A 27334-nucleotide genomic window follows, 5' to 3' on the forward strand; every position below is an offset into this window, starting at 1 on the left:
TCCAAACACTAATTGGTTAAATCCCTTGAGTCCAAGAGTTTTAAAGGGAAGAAAAAGTACGATTCCGCACTTTTTCTGCTTTGCAAAATTAGAAATAGTAGCATCTCCAAGTCTCCAACAGACGATACAAAACCAAGCCCAAAAATAGAGCTCCATCAATTAGCTTTTACTGTTTGAAATCTATATGAACTAATTACTGCACTAACTCTCCAGACCAAGAGAGCCATTGTAGCTCTCTCTTTTCACTGGTCACGATGGCCAGATGAATGTTGGTAGGTTGTCAGTGGAGAAAAATTTATTAGTGAGTTTGCAATGCAAAAGAAGATGGAGGAAAAAGAAGAAATCTGATGGAAAGGGTTAAAATAAGAAAAGAGAGTTTATTTAAATAAAACAGAGAAAGGAAAGAGAGTTGGTTAGGATTGTATTTTGAACAGTGATTAGGTAAACATATAAAAAGTGGTTTTTTTTTTTTTCTTAAAATTTGGGTGAGAGTTGGTTAGTTTATTTCTTAGGTTTTTTTTTTCTTAGAGACTTGGTTAGTTTATTTCTTTTGATTTTTTCAAAATGTTCCCACAGAATAGCAACAATCAAAGAAGAGATAATGCCCTAAACCCTTCTGTTAATGTGTATCATGTAACTAACATTTCACCCTCAAACATAATTTTGAGTTTTAGATTTCTCCATGTTCACTCAAAGAGTCAAAATGGTGGAAATAAATCTAACTTCACAGCTGACAACGATATCCTACTACTGGCAACAAAGGAGATTTTTCCTCCCGTGAGTAAGTCCTGAACTCAAAGGTTCTTACAAAATTTTTATGGTCCAGTCATCTGCAATCCGGACACCTGGCTTGCGGATAGTTACAACACCCGAGCCACGTCCCCGTTGAAGCCAGAGTGGCCCCAGTTCAATGTCAACATTTAGATTTGTTGACTCAATATGAGCTCTCTTTGGTCCAGAAGCATTTCCTAGCAGGATAATCCTCTCAACAACAGATGATGTTGAAAATCGGGAATTACCTGGGGAAGTGGGTGCCAGGTTTACAGATGTCAGTTTGCCATCTGCAAACACAAAGCGACGATGAATGTAGGCCCCATTCTTAAAATCAAAGCTTTTGCCATCGTCAACATAGAGTTCACCCTCAGCTGCTTGGGAGCTATTAAGAGCTATCACCTAAAGTAAACATAAGAGAATTCAGCAATCAGTTGCTTATAGCCTGTGCTATCAATAAAGCTAGCAGTTTATGACAAAACAAGTTCGTAATAACATTGTAGCTAGCAGAACTCATGCAGAAAAGAGAAGTGCTCTTCCAAGCCCCAAGTTCAACATCATTATTCTGAATCAAGCTAAGTGTTGCTATTGCATGATAAATAATCGTTGCAATGCCTTATAAGAGAAGAACTAAAGAGCAATGCACATTTTATTCAATCTCTCTCCCAGATTTCTAAAGATGTTTCTATAGTAACATAATAATCAAACAGATGTGCAAAGAGATAGAAAGGAGTAGTTGTAGAATCTAATAGGTCTTCATTATGTTGATCCATAATATAAACCACAATTTTCAATTGTCACTATAACGACCCATGAAAAAGTGCTAGCCACATCTATGCTATATCCCAAGAAGACTAGTCTAATCATAATTAAGGCTCCTTGTAGTTGTATATATAGCCCAGATAGAGCATGTATATGCCTGATGTGGGATTTAGCGCACACACTATACAAAACACAATCAAATAATTTAATTCAAGATCCAATCAATATTGGGCATCACAGTCACAATATTCAAAGAAGTCAAATAACAATAACAAGTTTGTCTAAAAAACATTAATCATAAGAAAGCCTCGATTTTTTTTTTTTTTTTTTTTTTTTTGAGAAATCTCGAAATTTTCTTGGTTTTATGTTAAATATGACAGGTAAACTAGCATTCTGAGTATTGTTTAGGACCTCTTTCGCAAATTATCACTTTTATCCTCAAAATATTCAACACTGCTGGCCTTGCCAGTGAATTAAATTGGTAACCACGCTTTTCATATTTCAATGGCTGAAATGACAAGGCATAGGTGTTGTTACAATTTGTCTCCCCCACTTTATGACTACATCTCATTTTGCACACAATTTTTGCTAAATTGAATACGTCAAATATCAAAGTAGGCACCTAATTAAAGGAACCACTTGATATAGACAAAACCTGATTTCTCCCATGTAACTATTGAACATCATTCCTTAAATTCATGGATTCAAGTAACAGCCCAGTGGTAATGCACCCCTTGTCGTGCCTGAGTGATTTGAACCTTAATTTCCCCCTCCCCCACTATCTATCTATATAAGTATATAGATATATATATATTTATATTCCTTAAAATCTCATTTTGTTTTGCAATTATATGTTTTGTAAAGTGGAAAGCAAAGACAACTACTTTCTTCTTCTTTAACTAGGTAAATAATATACCCTACTATCGCTAAACATGTATCCTAACTCTTAGCATGCGGTAAACAAACCAAAAGCTAAGACATACACCCACATCTAACATCTATATACTTAGTTCCTTTTATTTTCTTTTTTTATACTTTTTTTTTTGGATAAGTAGTAAAAATTTTATTGCAATCAAAATAACAGACCCATGTACACAGGAAATATACTATGGGCGCAATACAATTAAGATCCCAAAAAACAATGACCAATCAAAATAGGAAGAGAAGAAAGAGAAAATGATTGTAAAGCTAAGTATGGACTATGGACATTTTAGGTGGGGAAATTAAAATATGGACCTTTTTTTAGGTATTTGAAGTATGGACATCTCCATTAGAAATACCAGGAAATGCCATTTGACTTGAAGGTCATTGGCATGGTGTCTATATACTTATTTCTTAAATATGAATGGAAAATATAAATCAGTCTTATGCCAGATGACATAGTTATTTTCCAATTTTCAAAATAGCCTGCTGAATTTCAATTGGGTTTTGAATGAACAGTAAAGTTTCCTTAATTAACCAAAAGATAGGAACCAAAAAGATAATTAGTTTTCAATCTAATGCCAACACTTATAACTAAGTTGAAGGAGCTAAGCAGCAAGGTCAAAACATATGGACATTGGTAACTTAGACATGTTCATGAGGGTATGATTGCTATATCTTGAATCTATGGAGGTCAGATCAGCATTAAATACATACCAGAGTGTAAGGATCGTTCACCATCTGCGTGGAGCTTCGCCGAAACCGGTCTTTTCTTGGTATGATTGTTCCCGCCCTTTGGAAGGCAGGGATACTGTCTTCTGAGATATCCAGCTTGTGGGTCATGCCTCCCTTATAAGTAGTTCCAGTTCTCAGGTCATACCAAGATTGTTTCCCAGGTAAATACACTGATGCATGTTTAACACGCTAAGAAGATACCAATAAATTAGTTTGTGATAAAACAAAATGAGAATAAAGGAAACGAGTAATTTGATGGGAAATAGTATTCTTAATATACAATGCAAAAATACTGGAATGCTAGAACAAAATGTAAGAATATGGTTCTTTTTGAACTTGCATCTTCAAAATGCGAGTTCAAGTGAAATGGCATTTTGAAAATGCCAGTTCCTGCTTAGTGTCTGGTGCACATATGGTAGGTAAAGTCTGCATTTTGAAAAAGCCAGTTAATGCTTAGTGTTTGGTGCACATTTGGTAGGCAAAGTCCACCTATAGCAACAAACTTGAACTCGCATTTTTGAAAATGACAGTTAATGCTTAGTTTTCTGGTGCACATTTGGTAGGTTTCCAGCTATAACAACAGCAGCAACAACAACAATGATGCCTTAGTCCCAAAACTTCAATTATGAATCCTCATAGACTAATTAGGGTTAGCATATATTCTCCTCTACGGCTCTACCATTCAATCCTCGCCAAAACCATACTTTTTGCTACCACCTTAGTTAACATGTTCTTTTTACAACCCTTATTAGTTTTATTTTAAGTCTTCCTCTCTACCTCTTTTCATTCCCTCGGATTGAGTCATATCACTTTCTCACTGGTGCACTAATTGCTCTACCTTACACATGACCAAACCATCTCAAGTGACTCTCCCTCATCCTTTCATCAACAAGAGTAATCCCTATCTTTAAATGAATTTCTTTACTTCGTATTGTAGCTTTCCTCATATTCTCATTTCAGTTGCGCTTATATTTCATTAACATGTTGCTTCTAATATCCCAACATTTGGTACCATAGAGCTTAGCTCTTATAGCAATCTTATAAAACTTACTATTTAACTTAATAGGAGCTAGTCTTATAGCAATCACTCAACCTAAAACCTTTAGATTCTAAAGCATCCCTCCAAATTTCAATTTGGTGTTTACTCCATGTCTAGTTCATCCACTAAACTATATTTTTTGCAAAAAGCATACAACAAGAGACTTCATCTTAAATTGATCTAGTAAGTTCATCCATAACCAATGCTACAGGAGACAGACTTAAAGCCGATCCTTGATACAAACCTATTTTTTTTTTATAGGTAATCAAAGAACTAATATTAATTAGAAAAAAAAAAAAAAAAAAGAGAATAGTACAGGATGTTCATAATGATGAACAGTAAGAGACAAAGAAAGAAAAACTAAGGGAAGGATAATCTCAGGGAAAACATAATGATGAAATTGCATCTTGGAAATGAGATTTCACTACAACTTTCATTTTAAATATGCAAGTTTAAAATGTGTTATATTCTCAGGTCACATTTCAAATTATACTTTCGTATTAAAATACTATTTCCTGCAAGTGACTAGTGATACAAACTGGAGGATAATTTTCTAATAGAAATAATATAATAGGCTCACAGCTGTACCTCAGTATAAATCCCTTGCACCAGAATACTGTTTCCAACCATGAAAGCCTCATCATTGTTGAAAGTAGCTTCCTCAGAAGGGAATTCCATCCACAATGGTCGCACAACAGGAACACCACTAGTGTTTGCCTCTCTGAATAATGTGTAGAAATATGGCAGCAACATGTAACGGACATGTATGGCATCTCTTATAAGTTCTGTATTTCGCTCTCTGCAGTTATGTAAAAGTCCATGGATTTAAATTATCAATAATAGATCACAACACTAGGCTAGCGGGTATTGAAACCAAAGCATTCAAGGTGAGAATATGATTGAAAGTTGTTTCAAACAGATGTGCATATTGAGATATTTGTTGCATGTACAACCGCAAACATTTAAAATCATGTTTTTGAATATCTTTCAATGAGTTCTTTTTGTGTCAAACACTTGCACAAAGGGTAGCAGAGACAGTAATAAAAAATGCCAAGTCTGCTCAGCTCAACTTTAGCCCATGTAATAGTCCCAAGAGTCCATGAAGATTATAATTTTGGTATCAAACATTTTAAGATAACAAATTAACCTGAAAACCTTATACCTGCAGTCTTCATATTTATATTTTTTACATTTATGTTCTCCCAGATAATTAAAGCATGTTATCTCATTGAACTAAAGAGATTTTTATTAAGTCAGAAACTTCATGAAACGAAATATAGAATACAAGACAACCGTCATGGCACATTACTAAAGGTGCCTCTTGGGTGGCGTGGAGTTTACGTCCGATTCTCACCATTTACCAACAAAATATATCTACTACTAATAGTATTTTGATTGCAAATTTTAAGTTAGTTCAATAGTATGCTAGACAAGAGAGAGAGAGAGAGAGAGAGGAAGGAGGGGGTAGTTCACTTCAAAAGAAGAGGGCGACCTACCCAAATAACCATGGTTCACGTCTTTTTGTGTCATGATGGGCATGGGCTCTAAAGAAAGGATAGAAAGCACCAACTTGAAACCAGCGAACTAATAACTCAGGCTCTGGATTACCAAAAAACCCACCAACATCCGCACCTGCAGAAAAGAAAATCAACCATGATTGTTTGTACGGAGAAAAAAGTTGGGTTCTTTTTTTTTTTTTTTGGCAAGTAAAAACACTCGTACAGTAAAGTCTTGTCCAGGATCTCGACCTTTGTTCCCATAGGGTACAAGGTATCGGTTGAACTAGAGTTTATAAGTGAAAATAAGCAGGTTTTTTGTTTTTACACAAATCAACAACACTTACCAGAGAAGGAAATTCCAGTAAGACCAAGTGACAAAATCATTGGGACTGAAACCCTGAGATGCTCCCATTCCGCTGTGTTATCTCCCGTCCAAATTGCTCCATGCCTTTGACTTCCAGCAAATATAGCTCTTGACAAAACAAAAGGCCTATCCTTCCCATTTCCACGTTTTTGAAGCCCATCAGCTGTTGCCATGTGGAAGTAGTATCCATAGACATTATGTAATTCCCTGTGCTCCACACCTCCATAATGTAAAGCATCTCTTGGCATTGTCAACTGATCATAATAAATTGTTAACGCATTACCTTCAGAATTTTTTTTTTCAGTGAGTAAGCTCTAGCAGAGTTATCTTAAGCCATTCTACTTTACAAACAGTGTCATTGACTAGTAATAACAATCATGTGAGATATATTCTTAAAAATATTTCTTATCAGAATACAAGGTCATATAATCTTCTCCGAATCAGTCACCATTTATCAAATGTCTCCTATTGACCTATGAATTTGTTTAGATTATTCAATGCCAACGCCAGTAAAAGTTGGGAACTTCAATCTCTCACTCAGTCATACGGTCATTTCCTCCTAAATGTAAATTTGATTTAATAAGGACAATGTAAAAACTATAAAGACATAGAATAGGTCTGATATGAGTGACAATCTCGAAAGATTCTGTATTCAACTCTTTTAAACAAGAGAATATCATAAACAAGTTAAGGTTATGGTAATATTTTTATATACTATAGCAAATCTTAATTTTATACTCTGCTAATACTTGTCCTTCAAGCTCTAAACAACTTTCTTGTCACTATACCTAAGAACCAATAATGAACCTCCCATATTTTCTTTAATCTCTCCTATAAAACAAACAAGCAAATAAGAGAGAGAGAGAGAGAGAGAGAGAGAGAGAGAGAGGATCAAAACTAAAAAGCATTGATCTGAATTTGAGGGTTCTTTCCATAGTCTTCAAACGGCCACAAATATCAATTGAGTAAATACTTTTCAGAACCAGAACATCACCTTGAAAAATTGCAAACTCACATGTACTAGTGGTTCATTACTTGCAAAATAGAAAACAATAAATCCTAAGTTTAAGCATGCAATTGTTCATTATAAGCATTTCCTTTAATCCTATAGAAGTGCTACATCTAACGGTCACACGTTACTCAGTTGCATGGTGAGGTCTATGGGACCCATCAAAGGGTGATGTTCTCTCATATCACATGCCACATACAACCCATGTGGAGCTCATGGGTAAACAACTTAGTAGTTTTTTATATCCTAAGGTTCTCAAACACACTTCCAACTTAGTTACTTATATCTCCTAACTTAGTTTTACTATTTAGACATAATCTATGCCTCTTGGTGTTTGTTCTTCATCATTTGTTTTTCAAACTAAAAAATAGTGTAATATTGTAAAAACCAATTAATTGACATATCCCCCTGCCTTCAAGACCTGATGTATTTAAGAGTTGCATACATTGTCATACAACAACCATCGTATATTCATTATTAAGCATTTCATTGATGGAGACTATGGATTCATTCAATCTCAAGCAACTCATTTCCATTATCGTATAACAGCAGGCGTAAATTCATGATAAGAGTAAATAACCATTATTAAAAATGTAAAACCTCAACAAAAGTAAGAGCATGTGAGTTGAGTGACAAACCTCAGGACCATTAAACACAGAAGGCTCATTCATGTCATTCCAAATATACAGCGAAGGCGTGGATCCAACATAATTTTCATAAGAGAACCTGTCAGCCCACCACGACCTAATCTCCGGGTTCAAAGTATCAGGGTAAGATGAGGAACCAGGCCAGCACCACCCATCGAAATCATTCCCATTTGCATCCTTCACATAGTACCCCTTCTGAGTTGCCTCCTTATGCAAAAAGTATCCGTCGTCTCTCTTAGTATGAGGATCCACAATGGTAACCATATGCCTTCCCTTCGCGGCCAGCTTGTTTTGCATCTCTTCCGGGTGTGGGAACATCGCTCTATCCCAAGTAAAATACCTCTTCCCATCCGTATGCTCGATATCAAGCCACAAAACATCATAAGGAATGTTGTTTTCATCGAATTTGGCGTCCACATTCTCCACATCCTCCTCATCTCTGTAATTCCACCTGCATTGATGATAAGCCGTGGCGAACAATTGAGGCATCGCAGGCGTGCCAGTCACGCTCGTGTACTGTCTAACCACGTCTTTAGGCTTTGGACCGACGAAGAAGAAAGCGTCAACAATCCCGGCCTCGCTCATCCACAATGTGTCGATTCTAGACCTATCCGACGGCAATGAGATCCCGGAATCCGCGTCCCAACCGGCAGTCAACACGTCGATCTGCATCTCCGCCGCATTCAGCCAGAAGAATCCAGAAGTTCCGTGAGACTTGCCGTGCGAGATCATGAAGGGAATCGAGCCGTAGAGGCCGAAAGGCGCATCGTGTACGTATTCGAACACGTCCAGATTGAAGAGACGGTAGGGTTCGGAGTGGTCTTCGAGCCCCGGGCCTCGGGTCGGCTTGAGAGCGAAGCTGGTAGCGCGTTCGGGTATGCCGTAGACGAAATCGGCGCCGTAAAACGACACGTCGAAGCTGATCGACTGTGGACCGTACGGCCTCGAGTCGGTGTGACTTCGAAACCTCTCAGCCCAATCCTCATCTTCGTCTTTCTCTTCCTTGACTTGGTCTTGGTCTTGGTCATGGTCTTGATCGTCGTCTTGGTATTGGTCATGATCGTGCTTTTCTTCTTCTTGATTGCTTTTCGGTTTTTTGTGCTTCAGCTGCTCGAAATCGAACAAGCCATGGGAGTTGAGGGAAATTACGCGTTTGCCACTAGATTTGTCGCGGACGTAAATCTCGAACGGTTCGTGGCGGAGAACGGCGTCGTATTCCTCGTTCAAGTAAACAATCGAGGACGGAGATGAATCTCCGTCTAGAGTCTTGGTATCAAGCTTTTGGAGCCAGAGCTTCTTGCTTGCGAATTCGGGAACGACGACGTCCGGGACTTCGAAGCGCTTCTTCGGCGGAGGTGGGATCGAAGAAGGGTCTTCGTCGATTTTGAGCCGTAGGATCCCGTCTTGGTAGGCGGAGAGGGAGAGAATCAACGGCTTGATTTGATCGTCGCGACGGTTGGTGATCTTGGCGACGAGTTCACCGTCGGAGAGGGAGACGTGGGTGGCGATGAGGGAAGAGGGGGCGGGTTTGCGGGAGCGGGCGCGTTTGCAGAAAGGGGTTTGGTTGCAGTTGCGGAACTCGTCTTTTTTCCATGAGAGGACTGAGGTGAGGTGAAGAGAGAAGAGGAGGAGGAGGAGAAGGAGAGTGAGGTTTTTCATTTGGGGTGGATTCATTGGAGAGTTGGCATGGGAAGTGGAGAGAAATGGGGGGATTTGAAATGGAGAAGGAAGGAATAGGAGTGGCTGAGTAGACTAGCTGTGCGATTTTGCAGTGGACTGGACTCAGTCTGAGAGTCTGGACGGACGAAATAGCAAAATAACCTTAAGTTTCTAACTATATAGTTAGCAGGCCCGGTTTGCAAAGTATATTGTAAACTAACATCTCGAGTCTTAGACGCTCGATTTTGGGCTAAAAATCGAGTCTTTAAGGCTCGGTTTTTTCTGTTTGATGTGGCGTTTTTGCCAGGTGGCGTCCACCTGGAAATCGAGTCTTAGAGACTCGATTTATGTGACGTGGCCATCTGGATCTGACGTGGTTGTGCCACGTGGAAAATAAGAAACCGAGTTTGTGAGACTCGATTTAAATTTGGGTTTTTTTCAAATTTTACGCCTCTCACACAGCTCTCCTCTCTCTCTAACACAGCAGACTCTCTGTCACTCTCCCTCTCTCTCACTCTCCCTCACTCTCACACACCGAACCTCAGCCTCTCTCACTCGCTCACCCTCTCCACTCTCACTCACTCACCCTCTTCGTACTCACCAGTCTCCACCATTTTCCATCAGGCTACGCGGTTTGCTCTGCGCCTCCACTGCCTCCACACCATTTTCCATCAGGTTTGTTTTTTTTTTTTTTTGTGCAAAATGAAATTATTCTGTTTGGTTACCGAGAAATTGAACTAGAGAAAAACAATACCCATGTCTTCAATTTCACTATCTCATCAATTTTACTCACCAAAATAAGAAAAACCCAATTCCCATTACTTAAAAGTAATGGGTATGATTCAGAATGGGTATGATTCAGAATGGGTATGATTCTGTGTGTGTTTGGTTTGGGATTTTGGGGTTTTGGGTTTGCTTTGGCCGTGTTGGTATGCTGAATTGATGTAGGCTAGTGTGTATGGGATTATATGGACTTTTTTAATTAATTTTCAGATTCTGGGTCTGATGATTTTCTGTAAAATCAAATACAATATCTCAGTTGTGTCCAATGCAGCATAAGTAGTAGTTTAAAGTTCATGAAGCAAGTTAGAGGTATAATTTTCATGCTTTTTTTTTCCTTCTGGATTTGGTAGTTTTGGGTTATTTTTGGTGTGGATATTTTTGCTTCACTAGACTTGAATTTGAATTGTTTGCTGAGATTTTTTATAGTTGTTGTTTAACTGTGTGATTGGATTTGTATAGGTAATAATTATTGAAAGAATTTTGGTTTTTAGTGACCTCTGATGAGAGGTTGGCATTTGAGCATGATTTGGAATGGTGGGTAGATTTGGATTTCGAGTTTAATTAGGAATATTTTGGAAGTGATTCATTTTTTTTTTTGTTTGGAGGGGAAGAGGGTCTGATTTATACAATTGACACCTATTGTGTTTAAGTCTAAGTTCATGCTTGATTGTTGTCTGCCTCCTGTTTTGTTTTTCATTTTAGCTTGCTTATTAATGCGTTTTGGTATTTGATGTTTTGGAGTTCATATCATGTGTTGTTTCTTGGTAAACTATAATTCACACTCCTGGTCCCTTTAAGACCTTACTGTATTTGCTGCAAGGATGGTACCGAATGAGGTAAAGAAAGTAGGTTGGCAGAATAGCAATCAAACTTCTTACCAAGAATAGTCTCTCCACCTATTGATAAGACCCCAATAGCAATCAAACAATTTCTTATTGGATGCAGAATTGGATGCTAACTTATATGATGGCCAAAATTTCATTTATATTGTGTGTTCATTTCTCAAACTAACTGCTTATCATTTTTGTGTAGTATGGCTGCTGCAAATGCTGGGCGGATTGACTATACAGAGCCTGGACCCATTGACAGGTCGGTGTTGTCAAAGCAGCTCAAGCATCGGTCCGAAGCCATTTGGAATGGGCAGGTAAAACATAAAACTAAAGATTTAACTAATGTACATGCATTTAATTTATACAATGTACATGCATATGCCACCCATATATTAATCCATGGTTCGATCCTGTGCAGGATCCAGGATCTGTTACCTGCCGTAGCCGTAGTTCAGAGTTCTCCAATCGAGAGCCAATGGTGGACGACCGAGTCAGGAACATCATCAAGGCAGTTGGTTTGGAGGGACTCCTTTGGGTCCCGGGTAGAGAGATTGACCACGGTTTGATAACTGCCTTAGTGGAGCGATGGCGGCCCGAGACTCACACCTTCCACATGCCACATGGTGAGATCACCATCACATTACAGGATGTGGAGGTTCTTCTCGGGCTTCCTGTTGATGGTGACGCTATAACAGGGAGCACGCAGAAAAGTTGGGTGGATGTGTGCCGGGACTTCCTTGGCTTTCAACCTATAAATCAAGACAACCATAAGCAACTTACTGGTCAGAGGATTCTCATCAACCGGCTTTTGGAGCAAGTTGCCAATCCATTGCCGCCTAATGCTGAAGAGGACCAGCTGCATAAGTATGTACGATGCTACATCCTAGCGCTATTGGGGGACACAATATTCATGGACAAATCCGGCGATAGGGTGCATCTAATGTGGGTGCAACAATTGGAAGACCTTCGTAACCCACGAAGGTACAGTTGGGGAAGTGCTTGCCTTGCATGGTTATACCGAGAGCTATGCAGGGCAAGCGAAGACACTAGTCAGATTGGTGGGTGCTTACTGTTACTCCAGTATTGGGCATGGGCCAGGTTCCCCTATTTGTGCCCCGCAGTTGAGCATGGTCCGCCAGTGGGTGCTTATGGTCCTCCAGTGCGTGGTCCATTGTCCTTGAAGTAAGTCTTTACCTCATGCACGTCATCTACATTATGCGATCATTCCCTAAGCTTATAATAATGTAACTTGCTTTTATTTATTTATTTTAAAGGCTTCTAGCAATTTTTTATGTCAACATTGTGTAAATTTCAAATAGAGGTTCAATATATATGATTACGTTAATATACTCCAATTTTGTGATTGTCATGTGGCTTGCATGTGCTTTGTTTTTTATAATCGAGTTTCTTATTCTATTGTTATTATTAATTAAGTAAATATCTATAAGATGATCTTAGTAGTTATAACATTGGAATTATCTCTGTATGAAATAATCGAGATATTGATCTATTGCAACTGATTGTAGGTGGTTGTGGGTCCCAAACAAGAAAAATAGGCCCGCCCACATCTTCAGGGACAGATATCGCGAGCAAATAGCTTCAATGTTGCCAGACCAGGTATGAAAATGCATTGTTTTACATGTTTAGGAACAAGATATTGGATTGAGGGGATTTGAAATATAAACATTGCTACCTAACGTGTTGTGTACTTGTTTTTTGGTTGTTGTAGGTGGTGTGGCAGCCATATGAAGCTGAGTTAGAGGACCTTCCGCCATGGTGCGTTGCAGGGAGGGCCGTGTGGACGGCAACGGTGCCGCTTGTATGTTTCCACCTAGTAGAAAAACATACACCGGATCGTGTCGTTCGTCAATTTGGGATGATCCAAGAAATTCCTCGCAATGTTGACACCGACACTGTGCTTCATGGCATTGATTTGAGGGGGAAAGTCGGTGTTGATTGGACGCGAAAGCATGCTGTGCATATCGATGAGTGGGGTAATCGCCTTCAACGACGTTGTGAAGCAGTGCTTGGTGATATGCCTCCACAGCACGAGTACCATGACTGGTTCAAAAGGATAACTCGGAGGTTCATAGATAGGCCTGGTGCTATAGTGACTCTGCTGGTAACTTCTCAATGTCTTCTACATCTTACCATATTGAAATAGCATGAAACCACTGTTTAGATAACAGTATACTATCACATTTTTTGCTTAGCACTTGGTCTCTCTATAATTTGCAATTATTACTAGCACAACCAATTCTAAACCAACATTTATTTTATTATCGATTGGCATTGTTGATTTGGTGTTGCATTACTAATATGTGTGGTTTTTCCATGTGCAGATTGAGGGATACGTCCGTTTGTTGAGGCGTCACCCAGTGGGCATAGAGGACCACAAGGACATTACTGAGGTCCTAACGGCAGTGCATGCAATTGAACGTGTACAACCTCCTATTCCTGAGGCCCCGAATGAGGAGGCACCTACTCCAACGGGCCCAAGCACGAGCACAACCCCGGCCGGATGTCGCCCTCGTCCGCCTGTTGCTAGCCCTCGGGTTGTCCCTACCCCCGATCCTTCTCCATGCATCCCACATCCATCCCCTAGCCCTACCATCCCTTCATCCACCCCACATCCATCCCCTACCCCCACCATTCCTTCACCCACCCCACATCCATCTCCTCGCCCCACCATACCAACACCCAACCCACATCCTTGTCCCGGGTCCGACATTCGTCCACCTACTCCACGGTCATTTCCTCACCGTTACCCATTCCATCCTTTGACCTCGGGTATTGATCCAACTCCACGACATGCGGCAGGAGCCACCCTCCCACGGTGCATCTTACGCCCCGTCTTCGGCCCATCGACCTACCCCATGTTCGGCCGAGCAGACTGTTGGGTTACCTGCAGTGGCAGAAGGTCGGCCGAAACGCATATCAAAGGCACCTCCTTGTGGGACAGGGGGGCACAAACATGGACACAATGCTGGGCCCGAGGCATCTGACGAAGGACATGCAAGACCTCCTCCTTATTATACTAGACGGCATAAGATTCAAAAAAGGTAACTCAAAGCTAAATGTGAAACAACACACTTTATAACTAGTGGTAATTCCTCTTTTCACATTTCAATCTACTATTGATTACTTCATGATATTATTATGGAGGTCAATATGGTTTTAACGTACATTTTCCGACGTAGGTGATGGGAATGAGTGGTTGAAGGGGGCCAAAATGACAGTGATGCGGGTGTAGAAGACGGTAAGCAACTACTCTGACTTTGGCGGTTAAAGGCCACAATTCACTCTCGATTGTTGGAATAACAACGTAAAATTTCATTCTTCTCTCTTTTCTTTTTGTTCTTCGCCAATAAATTTTTGTTTAATTAGCGCGGAGTCTCAATTATTTATTTATTTTGCGTAGAGTCTGAGTAATTTTTACTTAATTAATTAATTTCTTTCTTAGAGTCTAACTAGTTAGTTTGATTAATTAATTAATTAATTAGAGCTTTTTCTGTTGGTGAATTAGAATCTGAATTATAATTATTTAATTTCTTATATTGCTGTGTAGAATCTGAATTATATATATATAATGTTAATATTTATTAATTAATTTCTTATATTCTTGTTAGATTTTATTAGGGCTGTTCTGTTGGTTGGTTAATTTATGTGTTTCTTTGAATTATTGTTTTGTAGTTTCATTTGTCTTACAAACTTGTGGGGTTGTTGGCGCCACTTGTACTCTGCTTGGTATCTTATTTCCCATGGAAACAGCAAAATCAGAAGAGGATAAGCCCACAAAAGATTTCGTCAAGACGGTCGAAAGTTTTGGTGGACTCAGGTTCTGCATTTGCCTGCATTGGAGAAAGCCCTGCCAGAGGAACTAGTGAAATCTTTGAAGGAGCAGGGATTGTTGAAGAAGGGATCAATCCGGGTAGATATGGAAGAGCTAGATCTAGAAGAAATAGATTTTGAAAGGCTAAGCAGAGAATTTCTTGTGTTGGAAGATCAGATTAGTACAATGAAAGATATTATGGGGAAGACTGGAAGAGAGCATTGGATGTGGAGGGATCAATCATCTGGGTAGATATGGAAGAGCTGGATCTAGAAGAAATAGATGAAGGGCTAAAGCAGAAAATCTCTTTGATGTTGAAAGAGCGGATTATAGCAATGAAAGATTTAAAGGAGTAGAGAGCATTGCAGCGCTACATCTGGAACAGCTAGAGAAAGATCCAGAAGAAATAGCTCGGAAAGAGCTACAGAAGAAATACTCTCGCATGTTTGCAGAAATCCGAGAGAAGATAGAGACAAGTGCCTGCTAGTGCTTGGTAGATGTTTACCTGCTATATGATGTTTCTTTTCGATACTTTATGCTTTTATGTTCTCTCTGCCTACATAAAACTGCATATTACCATTTCCTATAATATCCGGTAGCCCTTACATCACTTTTTCTTATGGATCTCATTAAGTTACCTCTTTTCATCAACTTTTGTTTGTGGAAAATTCTGATGGTTGCATCTGAACTCTTTATTTGGATCCAATATCATCTAGATGCTTTAACGTCTTCTCAACTTTTTAACTCCTAATTTGACTTAACTCATTGTTTTAACCTGTGGAAGAGACAATTCATATGAAAATTGAGTCATGTGCAGTTGAAAATATGTTAGATTCTTTGTATTCTTAACGTGCTAGTAATTTTTAAAGTACTAAAGTAATGCAGGCTAATTTATAAATTTCATTATGGGAAAGGCGAGTCACCTCACCTTTAGCATTTCAGTCTTTTCTGTTTATCCATTTACATTATCTCATCCTACTTGCTAAATCCTATTGATGAATTTAGAAATTTTCTGTTTTAGCTGAACATCTGTGCAAAAGCAAAACCAGATAAATGTATACAATCTGCTTGGAAAAAAAAAAAAAAAAACCCTTATAGTTTAGTTCATGAGTGAGAGTTTAGTGCCGTAAGTTTAAATTGATGGCTTTTAGTCCCTGAAATAACTTGGTCAAACTAAAAACTAACATGTTATGGCTTCATTATGGCTAAATTACATCAGTTTAACTTAGGTAGGGACTAAATCGATCGCTTTAAGTCTTGGAAATAATTTTAATTTCTCTTATATCAATAGTCACACCCATATCACTAGTACTCCCTTCTGATATATCTTGCTGCTTTTCCTTTTTCTTTTTGGCTCTTGCTGGTCCACTAACGTTGAAGTTGAATTACCATCTTTGTTTTTGTTGGTAGTGGTGTTCTTGTTATTGCTAGTGCTCTTATTATTAGTGTTGTGTTTTCTCCCATGGGATTTATCTATCTATGTGACTGTCTAATTTTTTTGCTTGAACTGATTTTGTCAAGGTCTTTGTTTTGAGTATTCAGGTAGATATTGTGTACTAATGTTATTTCCTTGTTCCTTTTATAGCATGATGTTTCCGAGATAAAGAGCTTGATTTACTGATCTTGTTGTGTAGGACTGTTCTTGTAGCAAACAATGTTTCTCTGCTCAACAAAGAGGCAAATGCACCTATCTATAGTCCTGAAGACTTAAAAAATATTAAAAAAATAGCTGAGAGAGATGATACATTTGACCTACTCGGGAATTCACTGGCACCTTCTATATATGGGCATTCATGGATAAAGAAAGCTGTAATTTTATTGATGCTTAGTGGAGTGGAAAAGAACTTAAAGAATGGAACCCACTTGCGAGGGTGAGTTGTACCTTCTTCTCTAATATTCTATCGGCATTATATGCATCTTTTTTATTGTACCCTTTCTCTTATGCAATTCTCTTATTTCCTGTATCTGGGACCATTCCTTGAGGCCCTAGCATAAGAATTGAACGTTGAATGTTAATAAACTGATTAATTGTTTCTTTCAGCGACATTAATATGATGATGGTTGGTGATCCTTCTGTTGCCAAGTCTCAACTTCTAAGAGCCATTATGAATATTGCTCCCTTGGCCATATCAACTACAGGTCGGGGTTCTTCTGGTGTTGGTTTGACTGCTGCAGTTACTTCAGATCAAGAAACAGGTAAAGCATCTCCATGTGCTCTAGCATTTTGCATTATGTGGCATTTTTTCTTCTTCAAGGAAATGGTAATTGACCAGTGGCTGTTGATCAGGAGAAAGAAGGCTAGAAGCTGGTGCGATGGTTCTTGCTGATCGAGGTGTTGTCTGTATTGATGAATTTGACAAGATGAATGATCAAGATCGTGTTGCCATACATGAAGTTATGGAGCAGCAGACTGTAACTATTGCCAAAGCTGGTATTCATGCGTCACCCAATGCTCGATGCAGTGTGGTGGCTGCTGCAAATCCCATATATGGAACTGTAAGTGGTACATATGGTAGTTATTCAAGTGCACCTTACTGCAAATGCTAGGTGATTGGTGCTTTAATTGCTTAGCTTGATTTCATGCTGTTTACTGGTTGTGCAGTATGATCGTTCATTGACTCCGACGAAGAATATTGGACTCCCAGATTCTCTGCTTTCTCGTTTTGATTTACTATTTATAGTATTGGATCAAATGGATCCTGATATTGATCGTCAAATCTCTGAGCATGTTTTGCGCATGCACCGGTACCGTTCTGCAGTTGGAGGTGTGTTAACACTAATCTCATGCTCAGAATACTAGTGGTCTCTATGATGAGCTTGATTAAAGAGTTAAATTGTAGGTGAGGCGACACTCGATGGGAGCTCAAGATATGGAAGAGAAGACGAATCTGATGCTGACTCTGTCTTTGTCAAGTATAACCGAATGCTACATGGAAAGAAAGTAGAAAGGGGACGGAAGCGTGATACCCTTACCATCAAGTTTCTTAAGAAATTTACTCATTATGCAAAGCATAGGATTCAGCCTGATCTGACTGATGAGGTCATTATAATTATTAGTTTTTTATTCCTGCCTTAATGTAATGAGGCTATAGCCAGACTAATACTAGTACTTTTTTGTCTGCAGGCATCTGAACAGATTGCAACAGCATATGCAGAGCTTAGAAATACCAGTTCAAATGCAAAGGTTAGTGCATTGTAATCCATTGACAAACATCCAGAAATTAACTATCTGGGTTTTCTAATCCACTGAAAAACATATTATACAATTAATGATAGTTTTTCTCTTTACCAATTCGTGTGTAGACTGGGGGAACACTTCTAATCACTGCTAGAACCTTAGAAACCATAATACGTCTCTCTACTGCTCATGCCAAATTGAAGTTGAGCAGAAAGGTACTTGGATCCATCTCTCTTTTGATGTCTTTTGTAATTAAATGAGAATATAATGAGATTTGTGTTCATTATACTCCTTAAGATTTTGGAATGAATCTAAGTTCAATATTCATGTTCAGAGGTCTTATTTGTATTGACCTTTAACTGAGGAATTCCATTGTTTTTCTGCTTGCTCATCACAAATTGATCTCTCTTGGCAGGTTTCAAAGTCTGATGTTGATGCTACCCTGAAGGTTTTATATTTTGCAATATATCATAAGGAATTGACTGAAATGGAGGAGCGTGAGCATGAAAGGGAGAAAGAATTGGAGAGAAAACGTAGAGCTGACCATCCTGGTGGAAATGATAGAGACCATCGTCCTGGAAAAAAAGATAGACGCGAAAGTGGAACTTCAGATGTAGAAGGGTGAGCCATAGCTGTATTTTCTACATGAATTTTGAATGTACTTGTTGCTTAGAAGCATTGGTATCTATTCAAGGAAAATCTGTCATTTGGCTTCTGCTGAGCTGTGCATGCTTTTATATATATACTTCTATATATAAATAATCACACTTTGTGTAGTTTTTGGTGTATACTTTCATTTGAATATGCAAGCTCTGAACTAATTTGTTTTATTTTGTCTTTTCAATTATTCTTTTGCCTTTTTAACTATGGGCAAGTTCTTTATTCCCTATGTGTGTATCTGAAACTTCAGGCAACCATGGTATTTGGATGTGAATCCTTTCCTGTGTAGATGAATTTCAGCCATTCCTTGCATCGCCTAGTTGAGTTAAATAGGTTTTCCTATAGACTGGTTACATAGTGACCATCATTTTGATCGCACATTGATTTGGGTGTAATGTAGTATGTTCAACAAGCTAGTCACACTAAATTGAGTTTTTAATGATTTTAAACTTTTATGAGCCAACAAGGTTTTCAAAAGAAGCCTATCTTTATTTTTGGATAAATATTTTAATGCTTTCTTCAGTTTCCTTTATTGCAGCAATGGTAGTTTGACCAATTTACGTAATCAGTAGTTGACAAAATCAGTATTTTGTTGACAAGTAAGGTAGATATTAATTAGAAAAAACTCCATCAAGTACTTTTTAGATGATTGATTCTATGTAACATACAACTTGTCTCATGGTTGCATTTCAGGTCCAGGCATTTTGCAAACATATAGGACAAGTGTCAAGCAGATATGAAGTTAATAGCTATCACCTAATGGTGCAATCGGATGCTTAAGACACATCTATTACTAGCTTAATGGAAATACATTTATCAATGTTCCTGCACTTCAATTCTGTAAGAGAGGGGAACTCTATACTTAGTTATTAATCTAAAAGCTAGTGAAAAGCATTATTAGGACTACAATATAATATTACGACCTGATCCTTTCTTACTAAAGTCATCTGCAAAAAATTTCCTATTCCAAAATTTCCTACAATATAATCCTGATTTTCTTTTTTCTCTGAATTGGTTTTCCATTTTGGAACATGTTCAATTGTAAGCTAGACCATGAGCATTCATAAATTAATTATCTCTTCTTCAATTTATATTATTCACATTTCTGTTTATTGTGATTGTGTTATTAAATCATGTTGAGAATTAAAATCTGTATAATTTTATATTCATATATTGAATCTCTGAATCCAATTAGCTTGATTTTAACTTACAGTTATCAGAATCAACTATAGTTTCTTTTTCTTTTTGGAAATTGTTGTTGCCTTGTTGGGTTCCAAATCATTCATGCAGAAAGTGGCAACCAGAAATACCAATGACAATCCAATCCTTGGTGTGAGAAAAATTCATAAGAAGAAAAGTTGAGTGATATTAATGTCAACCATGGTTGATTACATCTGTACGCAAACTTTAGGGATTGGGGTTATGGATGAAGGAACAACAAGATTTTAAAATTACTATCTTTTCTTTTTCACTTATTCAAGAGAACAAAAATGGGTTAATTATTTCTTAGCAAAAAATTATTAGAAAACAGTCTTTTTTTTGCTGCTGCTGCTGGTTCTGTTTTGTGTGTGTGTTTTCATTATTTCTTTGTGTGTGTTTTGTGTGTTTTGTGTGTGTGTTTTCATTATTTGCTGCTGCTGCTGGTTCTGTTTTGTGTGTCTGTTTTGGTATTGATCTTTATTTCTTTTTGGTTGGAGATTAATTTATTTTGATACACCAATGATTCAGGTTTATTTATCATCAATGATATAATTCCTACGTTTATATTTTGTTTGTGAGTCATTTGCATGCTTGGTGGAAACTATAAAATAGATCAGTATTTCAGAAAATGAACAGCATCATTTACAACTAATATTCATATCCGCTTTTTTGGGATTATTTTTTACTCAAAGAATATATTTGTAGTTACTTAAACCGGTCCAATTCATGTGATTAATTTATGTTGGACATGGTTTTGGGAAGGTTATGGATATGAAGTGCATCAAGTTCAGAGAAAATAAAAGGGTCTGTAGATCAGTCTCCATTAAACCAACTATTTAAAGACGTTGTGAGAGAGAAGCAAGTTTTTGCCTTTCATTCCAATACAATTTGCACTTGCACTAACTATTATTAATTTACTGTTTGCAAAGATATCTTCACCAATGAACTGGATTAATCTTGTTTCATTTCTCTTTTAAATTTGACAGGAGAATAATAATATGCTGCTGTTGAACCCAGAAATGGTAAAGGGCTTTTTCCTTAATTCTCCAATTATTTTAATTTTATTGATTAAGTAGGAGTTACACTCACACACACAATCCAATGAAGAGATGGATGTGTTACTTTAATCTGCTGTAACACTTTATTACCTAAAATACTAATATGAACAATACCTTAAAAGTATTCTCACCTCATTGTTTCAGGATGTCTTACCCATATCGTTCTTCCTTGTATAAGAGGATAGATGAACCATCTGGAAAGGAGAAGTATGTGATCTTGTCTACATTTACTGAAAGGCCAACCATTAATGAAATTAATGATGCCTTCCAAGGAAAACCAAGGTAACTCACATTTTGATTGTTATATATTAATATTTTTTGGATAATTTCTGTTACTCTATGTTCTTGTTGCTGTTCACTTTCAAAAACCAGTGTCATGATTAAACCCTTTCATTTCATTAACAAATGCAGAAATGAAGCTAAGAATACCTCAGGAATTTGGTAAGAAACACCACCTATATGAAAAATTTACTGTACCATTAGTGGTGGCGTGGTACAAATGAAACCCCACCTACATGAAAAAATTCATAGCATTGAGCCCCCTGAATATGTATTCTGGAATCACATTAGTTTAAATGGGTGGTTCTGACTCTTTTTTTTTTCCTAATTGTGCAAGTTTGGATATTGCCCCCTTGTACCCAATGTCGTTTGTTGGTCAATATTTGAATTAAAAATGGCCTTATATTCTGCATTAGAAGGCTGTATTAACATCAACACTGTACCATTCAATAAATTTAGCTTTCAGTTTTAGGGAGCCGGTGAGTAGTTTCTTGTTTCACATATGGTCCGCTTGGTTGGGTGGAAAAAGGGGAGGATGAAAATTGTGGAAGGAAAATGGGAGTTTTCCATTGTTTGGTTGGGTGGATGGAAAATGATGGGTGGGGATGTCTTCCACCCAGGCCCACCAAAACTTATAATCCCAAATTTAAAGGAAAATGGCAATCAGGAATTTTGTGAGATTGAAAAGGAATTAAAGGGGTAAAGGAACTTGACGAGATTCTGCCTATAAGAAAGGCATAGGGAATGAACTTGTTTTATAGTTTTATGATGCTTAGAAGGAAATTGCAGTGTAGCTTTTCTGGCCAAGAAATTTGTCCCCTATTAGGCCATGTTTGTCATCTTAATGAACCCATGCTTTTGTTTATTGTCTGTTCATATTATACATCAAATTATAGAATTGAGTCTGTGGTGTGCATGCCATCAAGATAAATTTCTGAGCAATTACGAATTGAAGATATACATAAATGCTATGCGGAATAGGTCTGTTGAGCTATAGCTCAACTGACTTCGTCCTCCCATAATAATGGATTGGATGGTAAAGTTATGGGCTCAAGACCTACTTGGTGCATGTGTAACTTACTAATACAAAGAAGGAAAAAAGAGGCAGAATGGGCTTATTATATAATTGTCATTAGGAAATTATAAACTGCATGTCCAGTCAGAGAAGATTCTCATGGAAATTCTTGGAGTATTTATCAATCTTAGATTGTATTGAATTCTCTACCTAAATAAGTAAAACTCATTAGATATATTCTAGCAGACTAGGGAATCAAAAAAAATTGCTAAATTATATTTCTTTCTTTGTCGTGTAGGCCGTTATAAAACATGTCTCATTTGTTGTTCTGTTTCTGTTTGCAGGTTCATCAGATAAAAATAGTCTAGCTACTGATGTAGCTATTTTATGCTTGGAGAATGCCAACTCAAAGTTTGGTCATGATGATGATTATCTGAAGACATTTGCTGCCATGCTGTTTCCTTTACTCTTAATTCTACCAAAGGTTTTTTGTTCTTTATCTTTGACCTTATGTTTGATTTTATAATATTTCCGTTGTGGCATCAATCATGCATCTTATACTTTTTTTGTATATTTTATATATTTTTATTTTGTTTGGTTGTTGATTCTTTTATTTTTTCTGTCTTACTATGTACAGACACAGAGGCTAAATTTGAAGGCTTTGCAGTTAGCCAAGGAAGTAAAGTGGCTGCTTTACAAGAATCTTGCTGTTGCCCCCAGTGCAGAAATGGTAAACTATTTTGACGTGTGAGATTCTGTTTCGCTCACTATATTGAGTTGCTCTATATTTTCACAAGAACTCCTGTGTAATGTTTGATAGATTATCTTGATCTCCTGATCATTCTTGGATTTCCATAGAAAAGGAAAATATTAATAACTTTCTATTTGTGTGTATTGGCCATAGTCAAAAGGGGGTTCCTGTATGTTCATGTGCCCCTACAATATAAACTTAGGTTTGGAGTTTTCAATTCATGAATGACCAGTAGCACTGCCAAATATCACGCTATGAATGATCTATATATTTCTGGAAAAGGACTGTGATTGGTGGATGAGATCAAGGAGCAGCAATGTAGTAGGAAAATGTTCATTTAAAGTCAATCTAAAGAAATATTAAATGTTATGTGGAAATCCACTTAAAACATTGGCATTTAAATTGTTGGTGTGGAATCAAAATTGCCATTTCTTATATGCATTAGGGTCAGCTACTTGGATTTGAGTGTGTTAACATGAACCCCGATTAGATGGCTGGTTCGACCCATACAACATGATTTTAGTGTCATCCTAATTGAATAGTTTTGAACGCATGGTTTATTAAATATATATATATATATAGATTTTTGATAAGTAATGGTATATTAAATATTTTATATGCTCGCTTTCTCTATATGTCTCATTCTCCTTGCTCCTATAAACCCCAAGTATGTACTTTAGGTATTCTCTTGAAAATTGTGTTAGAGCCAGTTAAATAGCAAAATACGTGCAGCATATTTATAAGTTTGAATTTTTTAGGGTGATTATACCAAAGCCCTTTTTCCTAGAGTCATGTATATATATGCATGTATTTGGGACATTCTTATTTTCTTTCCCTCTTTCGAAAAGTAATTTGGGTCTAGCACATTTAATCGTCGTGGGATGTGGGGTTTCTTATATAGGCTTCCATGTTTTTGTATTTCCCTGGGTACTTTAATATTTCAGAGACACAAACTATAGTGGTTAATATTCTCACGTTAATATATATTATAAATCAACAACATTTTTTCCCACACCGCCAATAAATCCTTCGATCTGTTAATTGAATTTTAAGTAGCTTCAGTTTCTTGGTTCCTGTGAAGAGTAGTGATTGACGATTGTAATGGAAAAAGTAGTTTTTAATGTTATGCAACGGGGGTTGTACCTCCATATTTTAATTATTGTGATTGAATTCTTCATACCAAGATTTTTGCTTTTAGTTTAAATGAGTGAAAATTGTCATTCTCATTATAATTTTGTTTGCTTACTCTATCTATCTTAAGTTTCATCCTAATTAATAATTTTGTGGACATTCATTAGTTATAACTATGGACATGCTTTAGTTGTGAGAAGAGTTTTCAACGTTTCCATAGTCACATATTGGAAAATGCATGCGGGGAAGAAAGTCAGAAATATGTAAACTGTGATTTTGGGGGGAGTTGGGTCTACCAAGAAACATTGTTCAAAAAGAAGAAGAAAAACATCCTCACATGACCATTGGAAATAGCCTTGTTTAGTGCTCCATCAATTATGTAATGTACGCACTCTTAATTTTTGTAGGACAATAGCAAATATGGATTTGAAGCTGGATTTGTCCCTCCATCCCTAATAAACTTTGAAAATAGCCTGCCAAGAGACCTTATGATTGTGAAGATGCCTCAAGATAGTTAACCACGAAATCAACTCCATATATTGAAAGTGGTTCAAGTCTCCAGCGACCATATGTCAATAAACTCACATCATATCCCACACCGCTAGATAAAATCAAACATTGGGTAGAAATGTTGCTGATTTCGTCATCTTTTGGAGGTTCATATGGCGGCAGGTTTTCAAGTTTTGCTTCAGCAGCAGCGAGATTCTCTTTAGCTTTAATGATTCTTTCTTGACGAGATTCTTCTAGCTTCCTCAAGTCTTCCATTTCTTTATATTTTTCCCTCGTACTTGCACCCCCTATAGAAAATGTAAATAAATGTAAACCTGAGGATTTAGGAGACAAGAGTGATACTGGTGGATGAAAGTGATGCTTGTAATGGGGAACTCATATCATACACAGTAGACTCTAGGTGCTACATTGGAATTCAATCAAAGTTGCCCAGGTTTGGTTTCGTATTTGCAAGAAACATCTTTCACGTTTTTTTAGGCTAAATTTGTATGAAATAGAATTGATCAATTCTCCCTACCCTCGTCTCCCTTTTTTGTGTGATAGTTGTGGACGCTCAAAATGTAATGGTGCAATTGGCTACATTGGCTCCATTGGAAAGGACAAGTTTGGAGAGGAGATGACAAAAAATTTGTCTTCAGCGGGTGTTAATGTGAGTTTCTCTTCGTCTTAGACTTACAACTGTTCTATTTTGGTTATGTCTTCACCTTCTTCCTCATGTTAAGACGATTATCAAAATTGTAATCAGGTACATTATTACAACTGAATTTTGGTTATGTCTTCGCCTGATTTTACCTTCACTCGCGAAATTGCGGACAATGTATGCTAAAGTAAGTGTTCTACCTTATAACTTTTGACGAGTCAGCTATAAATTTTGCTGCGTAAAGATACTTGGTGATCTTTCACAGAAGCTGTACGTTTCTTCTCACACGATTGTATTTATTCTTAGGTTTGGAGGTTCATTTACATTTTCTATAGGGGGTGCAAGTACGAGGGAAAAATATAAAGAAATGGAAGACTTGAGGAGCAAGAAGAATGTCGTCAAGAAAGAATCATTAAGCTCAAGACAATCTCGTTGCTGCTGAAGCAGAACTTGAAAACCGGCCGGCATATGAACCTCCAAGAGATGACAAAATCAGCAACATTTCTTCCCAATGTTTGATTTTATCTAGCGGTGTGGGTTATGATGTGAGTTTATGGACATATGGTCGCTGGACACTTGCACAACTTTCAACATATGGCGTTGATTTCGTGGTTAACTGTCTTGAGGCATCTTCAAAGATTTATGCTCTCTTTTTTCTTTTTCCTATCATAAAATGTATTGGTGTACCAAATTAATAACCTGTGATGTTGTTGTTGTATTGGTGCAAGAGTCTCCAAATAAATGATGGATACAATTTTCAGATACCTATGCTATTTATGTTGTAACTTCTTGAGTTCCAAATAATATATGCATAATTTTATGTATACAAAAATCTAAATTCTTCTGTTGATAATAAGCCATGTATATAAGGCCAGTAGCGTGCCTATGATATAAAGAAACTTAACTATTTAATTCCAGAAGTTGGAATTAAACATTAAAGATTACCTTAATTTTTGTTATTTGATAGTGTTTGGGAATTAGTTATTGAATTTGGAAAAAAATAATAATAATTCCTTTTCGCACAATGAGAAAAAACATAAGCCAGTATAAATCGATTTTTGCTTTTAAACTCAATTTCCTTTTCAATACTTTTCTATGAAAATCAAGTTTAAAAGGCTCGATTTTTGCTTCAAAAATATAGTGGAAATCGAGTTTAAAATGCTCGATTTTTTCTTCAGTGGGATTCTCAAAAATATTGTGGAAATCGAGTTCCAAAGACTCGATTTCTACTGGGATTTTGTTTTTTTTTTTTTTTTGGTTGCAGCTACAGTAGCGGTATTTAACCCTCAGCCCGTGGCATTAACTCTCACAGAAACTCACACCCTCAGTAACACACAGAGAAAACCTAAAACAGAGCTCTCAGCCTCACTAACTCTCACTCACTCACCCTCACTAACTCTCAGGTACCCATAACTCTCTCACACCATAACTCTCTCACACCACTCACTCTCACAAAACCACATTGTCCACTCTCACTGCTCTTCCCTCTCAGCAAATTCATATCTAAGGTAAGGGTTTGCATAATTTGATTGTCATTGTAGTTGGGTATGTTGTCTATGGGTGTGGGTGTCAGAGTTTTACCATTTATTTTGTAGATAGTTAACATAACTTAGTTAATTTATCAATATTGTGAATTATAGAACTTGGTCTGATTTGGTCTGATTTGGTCTCATTCGGTCTGATTTGGTCTAATTTGGTCTCATTCGGTCTGATTTGGTCTAATTTGGTCTCATTCGGTCTGATTGGGTCTGATTTGGTCTGATTTGGTCTAATTTGGTCTCATTCGGTCTGATTTGGTATGATTTGGTATGATTTGGTCTGATTTGGTCTGATTTGGTATGATTTGGTCTGATTTGGTCTCATTCGGTCTGATTTGGTCTAATTTGGTCTCATTCGGTCTGATTTGGTCTGATTTGGTCTGATTTGGTCTCATTCGGTCTGATTTGGTCTAATTTGGTCTGATTTGGTCTCATTCGGTCTGATTTGGTCTAATTTGGTCTCATTCGGTCTGATTTGGTCTGATTTGGTCTGATTTGGTCTCATTCGGTCTCATTCGGTCTG

The 27334-nt window shown here is 37.4% G+C and overlaps 4 protein-coding genes across 10 annotated transcripts; 3 read left to right on the plus strand and 1 right to left on the minus strand.

Annotated features, from left to right (window-relative positions):
• Positions 1–599: 599 nt before the first annotated feature.
• On the minus strand, positions 600–9539 carry LOC142631277 (putative glucan 1,3-alpha-glucosidase). The gene is made up of 6 exons (XM_075805406.1): positions 7739–9539; positions 6072–6345; positions 5725–5860; positions 4817–5027; positions 3172–3378; positions 600–1173 (listed from the first exon to the last, which is right to left on the minus strand). The coding sequence occupies exons 1-6, from the start codon at positions 9419–9421 to the stop codon at positions 805–807; spliced, it is 2880 nt and encodes a 959-aa protein (XP_075661521.1). The 5' UTR covers positions 9422–9539; the 3' UTR covers positions 600–804.
• Positions 9540–11020: 1481 nt separating this feature from the next.
• Positions 11021–12069, plus strand: LOC142632523 (serine/threonine-protein phosphatase 7 long form homolog). The gene is made up of 4 exons (XM_075806908.1): positions 11021–11025; positions 11222–11333; positions 11438–11950; positions 12052–12069. The coding sequence occupies exons 1-4, from the start codon at positions 11021–11023 to the stop codon at positions 12067–12069; spliced, it is 648 nt and encodes a 215-aa protein (XP_075663023.1).
• Positions 12070–12621: 552 nt separating this feature from the next.
• Positions 12622–15338, plus strand: LOC142632524 (uncharacterized). The gene is made up of 6 exons (XM_075806909.1): positions 12622–12636; positions 12749–13141; positions 13362–13574; positions 14713–14766; positions 14858–15099; positions 15185–15338. Exons 1-6 carry the CDS (start codon positions 12622–12624, stop codon positions 15336–15338), a joined length of 1071 nt encoding a protein of 356 aa, XP_075663024.1.
• Positions 14616–26102, plus strand: LOC142630641 (DNA replication licensing factor MCM3 homolog 3-like). 7 transcript variants are annotated; one of them, XR_012843368.1, is made up of 19 exons: positions 14616–15344; positions 16486–16722; positions 16893–17047; positions 17139–17347; positions 17454–17616; positions 17692–17891; positions 17976–18035; positions 18155–18244; positions 18445–18650; positions 19383–19529; positions 20876–20911; positions 21092–21229; positions 21359–21388; positions 22586–22725; positions 22879–22971; positions 24531–25066; positions 25177–25282; positions 25379–25460; positions 25580–26102. XR_012843368.1 is itself a non-coding variant. In XM_075804669.1 (10 exons), exons 2-10 carry the CDS (start codon positions 16673–16675, stop codon positions 19405–19407), a joined length of 1158 nt encoding a protein of 385 aa, XP_075660784.1. In that variant the 5' UTR covers positions 14616–15344; positions 16486–16672; the 3' UTR covers positions 19408–19656. The 7 variants fall into 7 exon arrangements, 2 of the variants coding, with proteins under 2 accessions (XP_075660784.1, XP_075660783.1); XR_012843369.1 differs by lacking the exon at positions 21359–21388 and having other exon boundaries at positions 22879–22988; XR_012843370.1 differs by lacking the exon at positions 21359–21388 and having other exon boundaries at positions 25609–26102.
• The last annotated feature ends 1232 nt before the right edge of the window (positions 26103–27334 follow it).

This window comes from Castanea sativa, chromosome 4 (genome assembly GCF_040712315.1).
Source record: "Castanea sativa cultivar Marrone di Chiusa Pesio chromosome 4, ASM4071231v1".
Classification (NCBI taxonomy): Eukaryota; Viridiplantae; Streptophyta; class Magnoliopsida; order Fagales; family Fagaceae; genus Castanea; species Castanea sativa.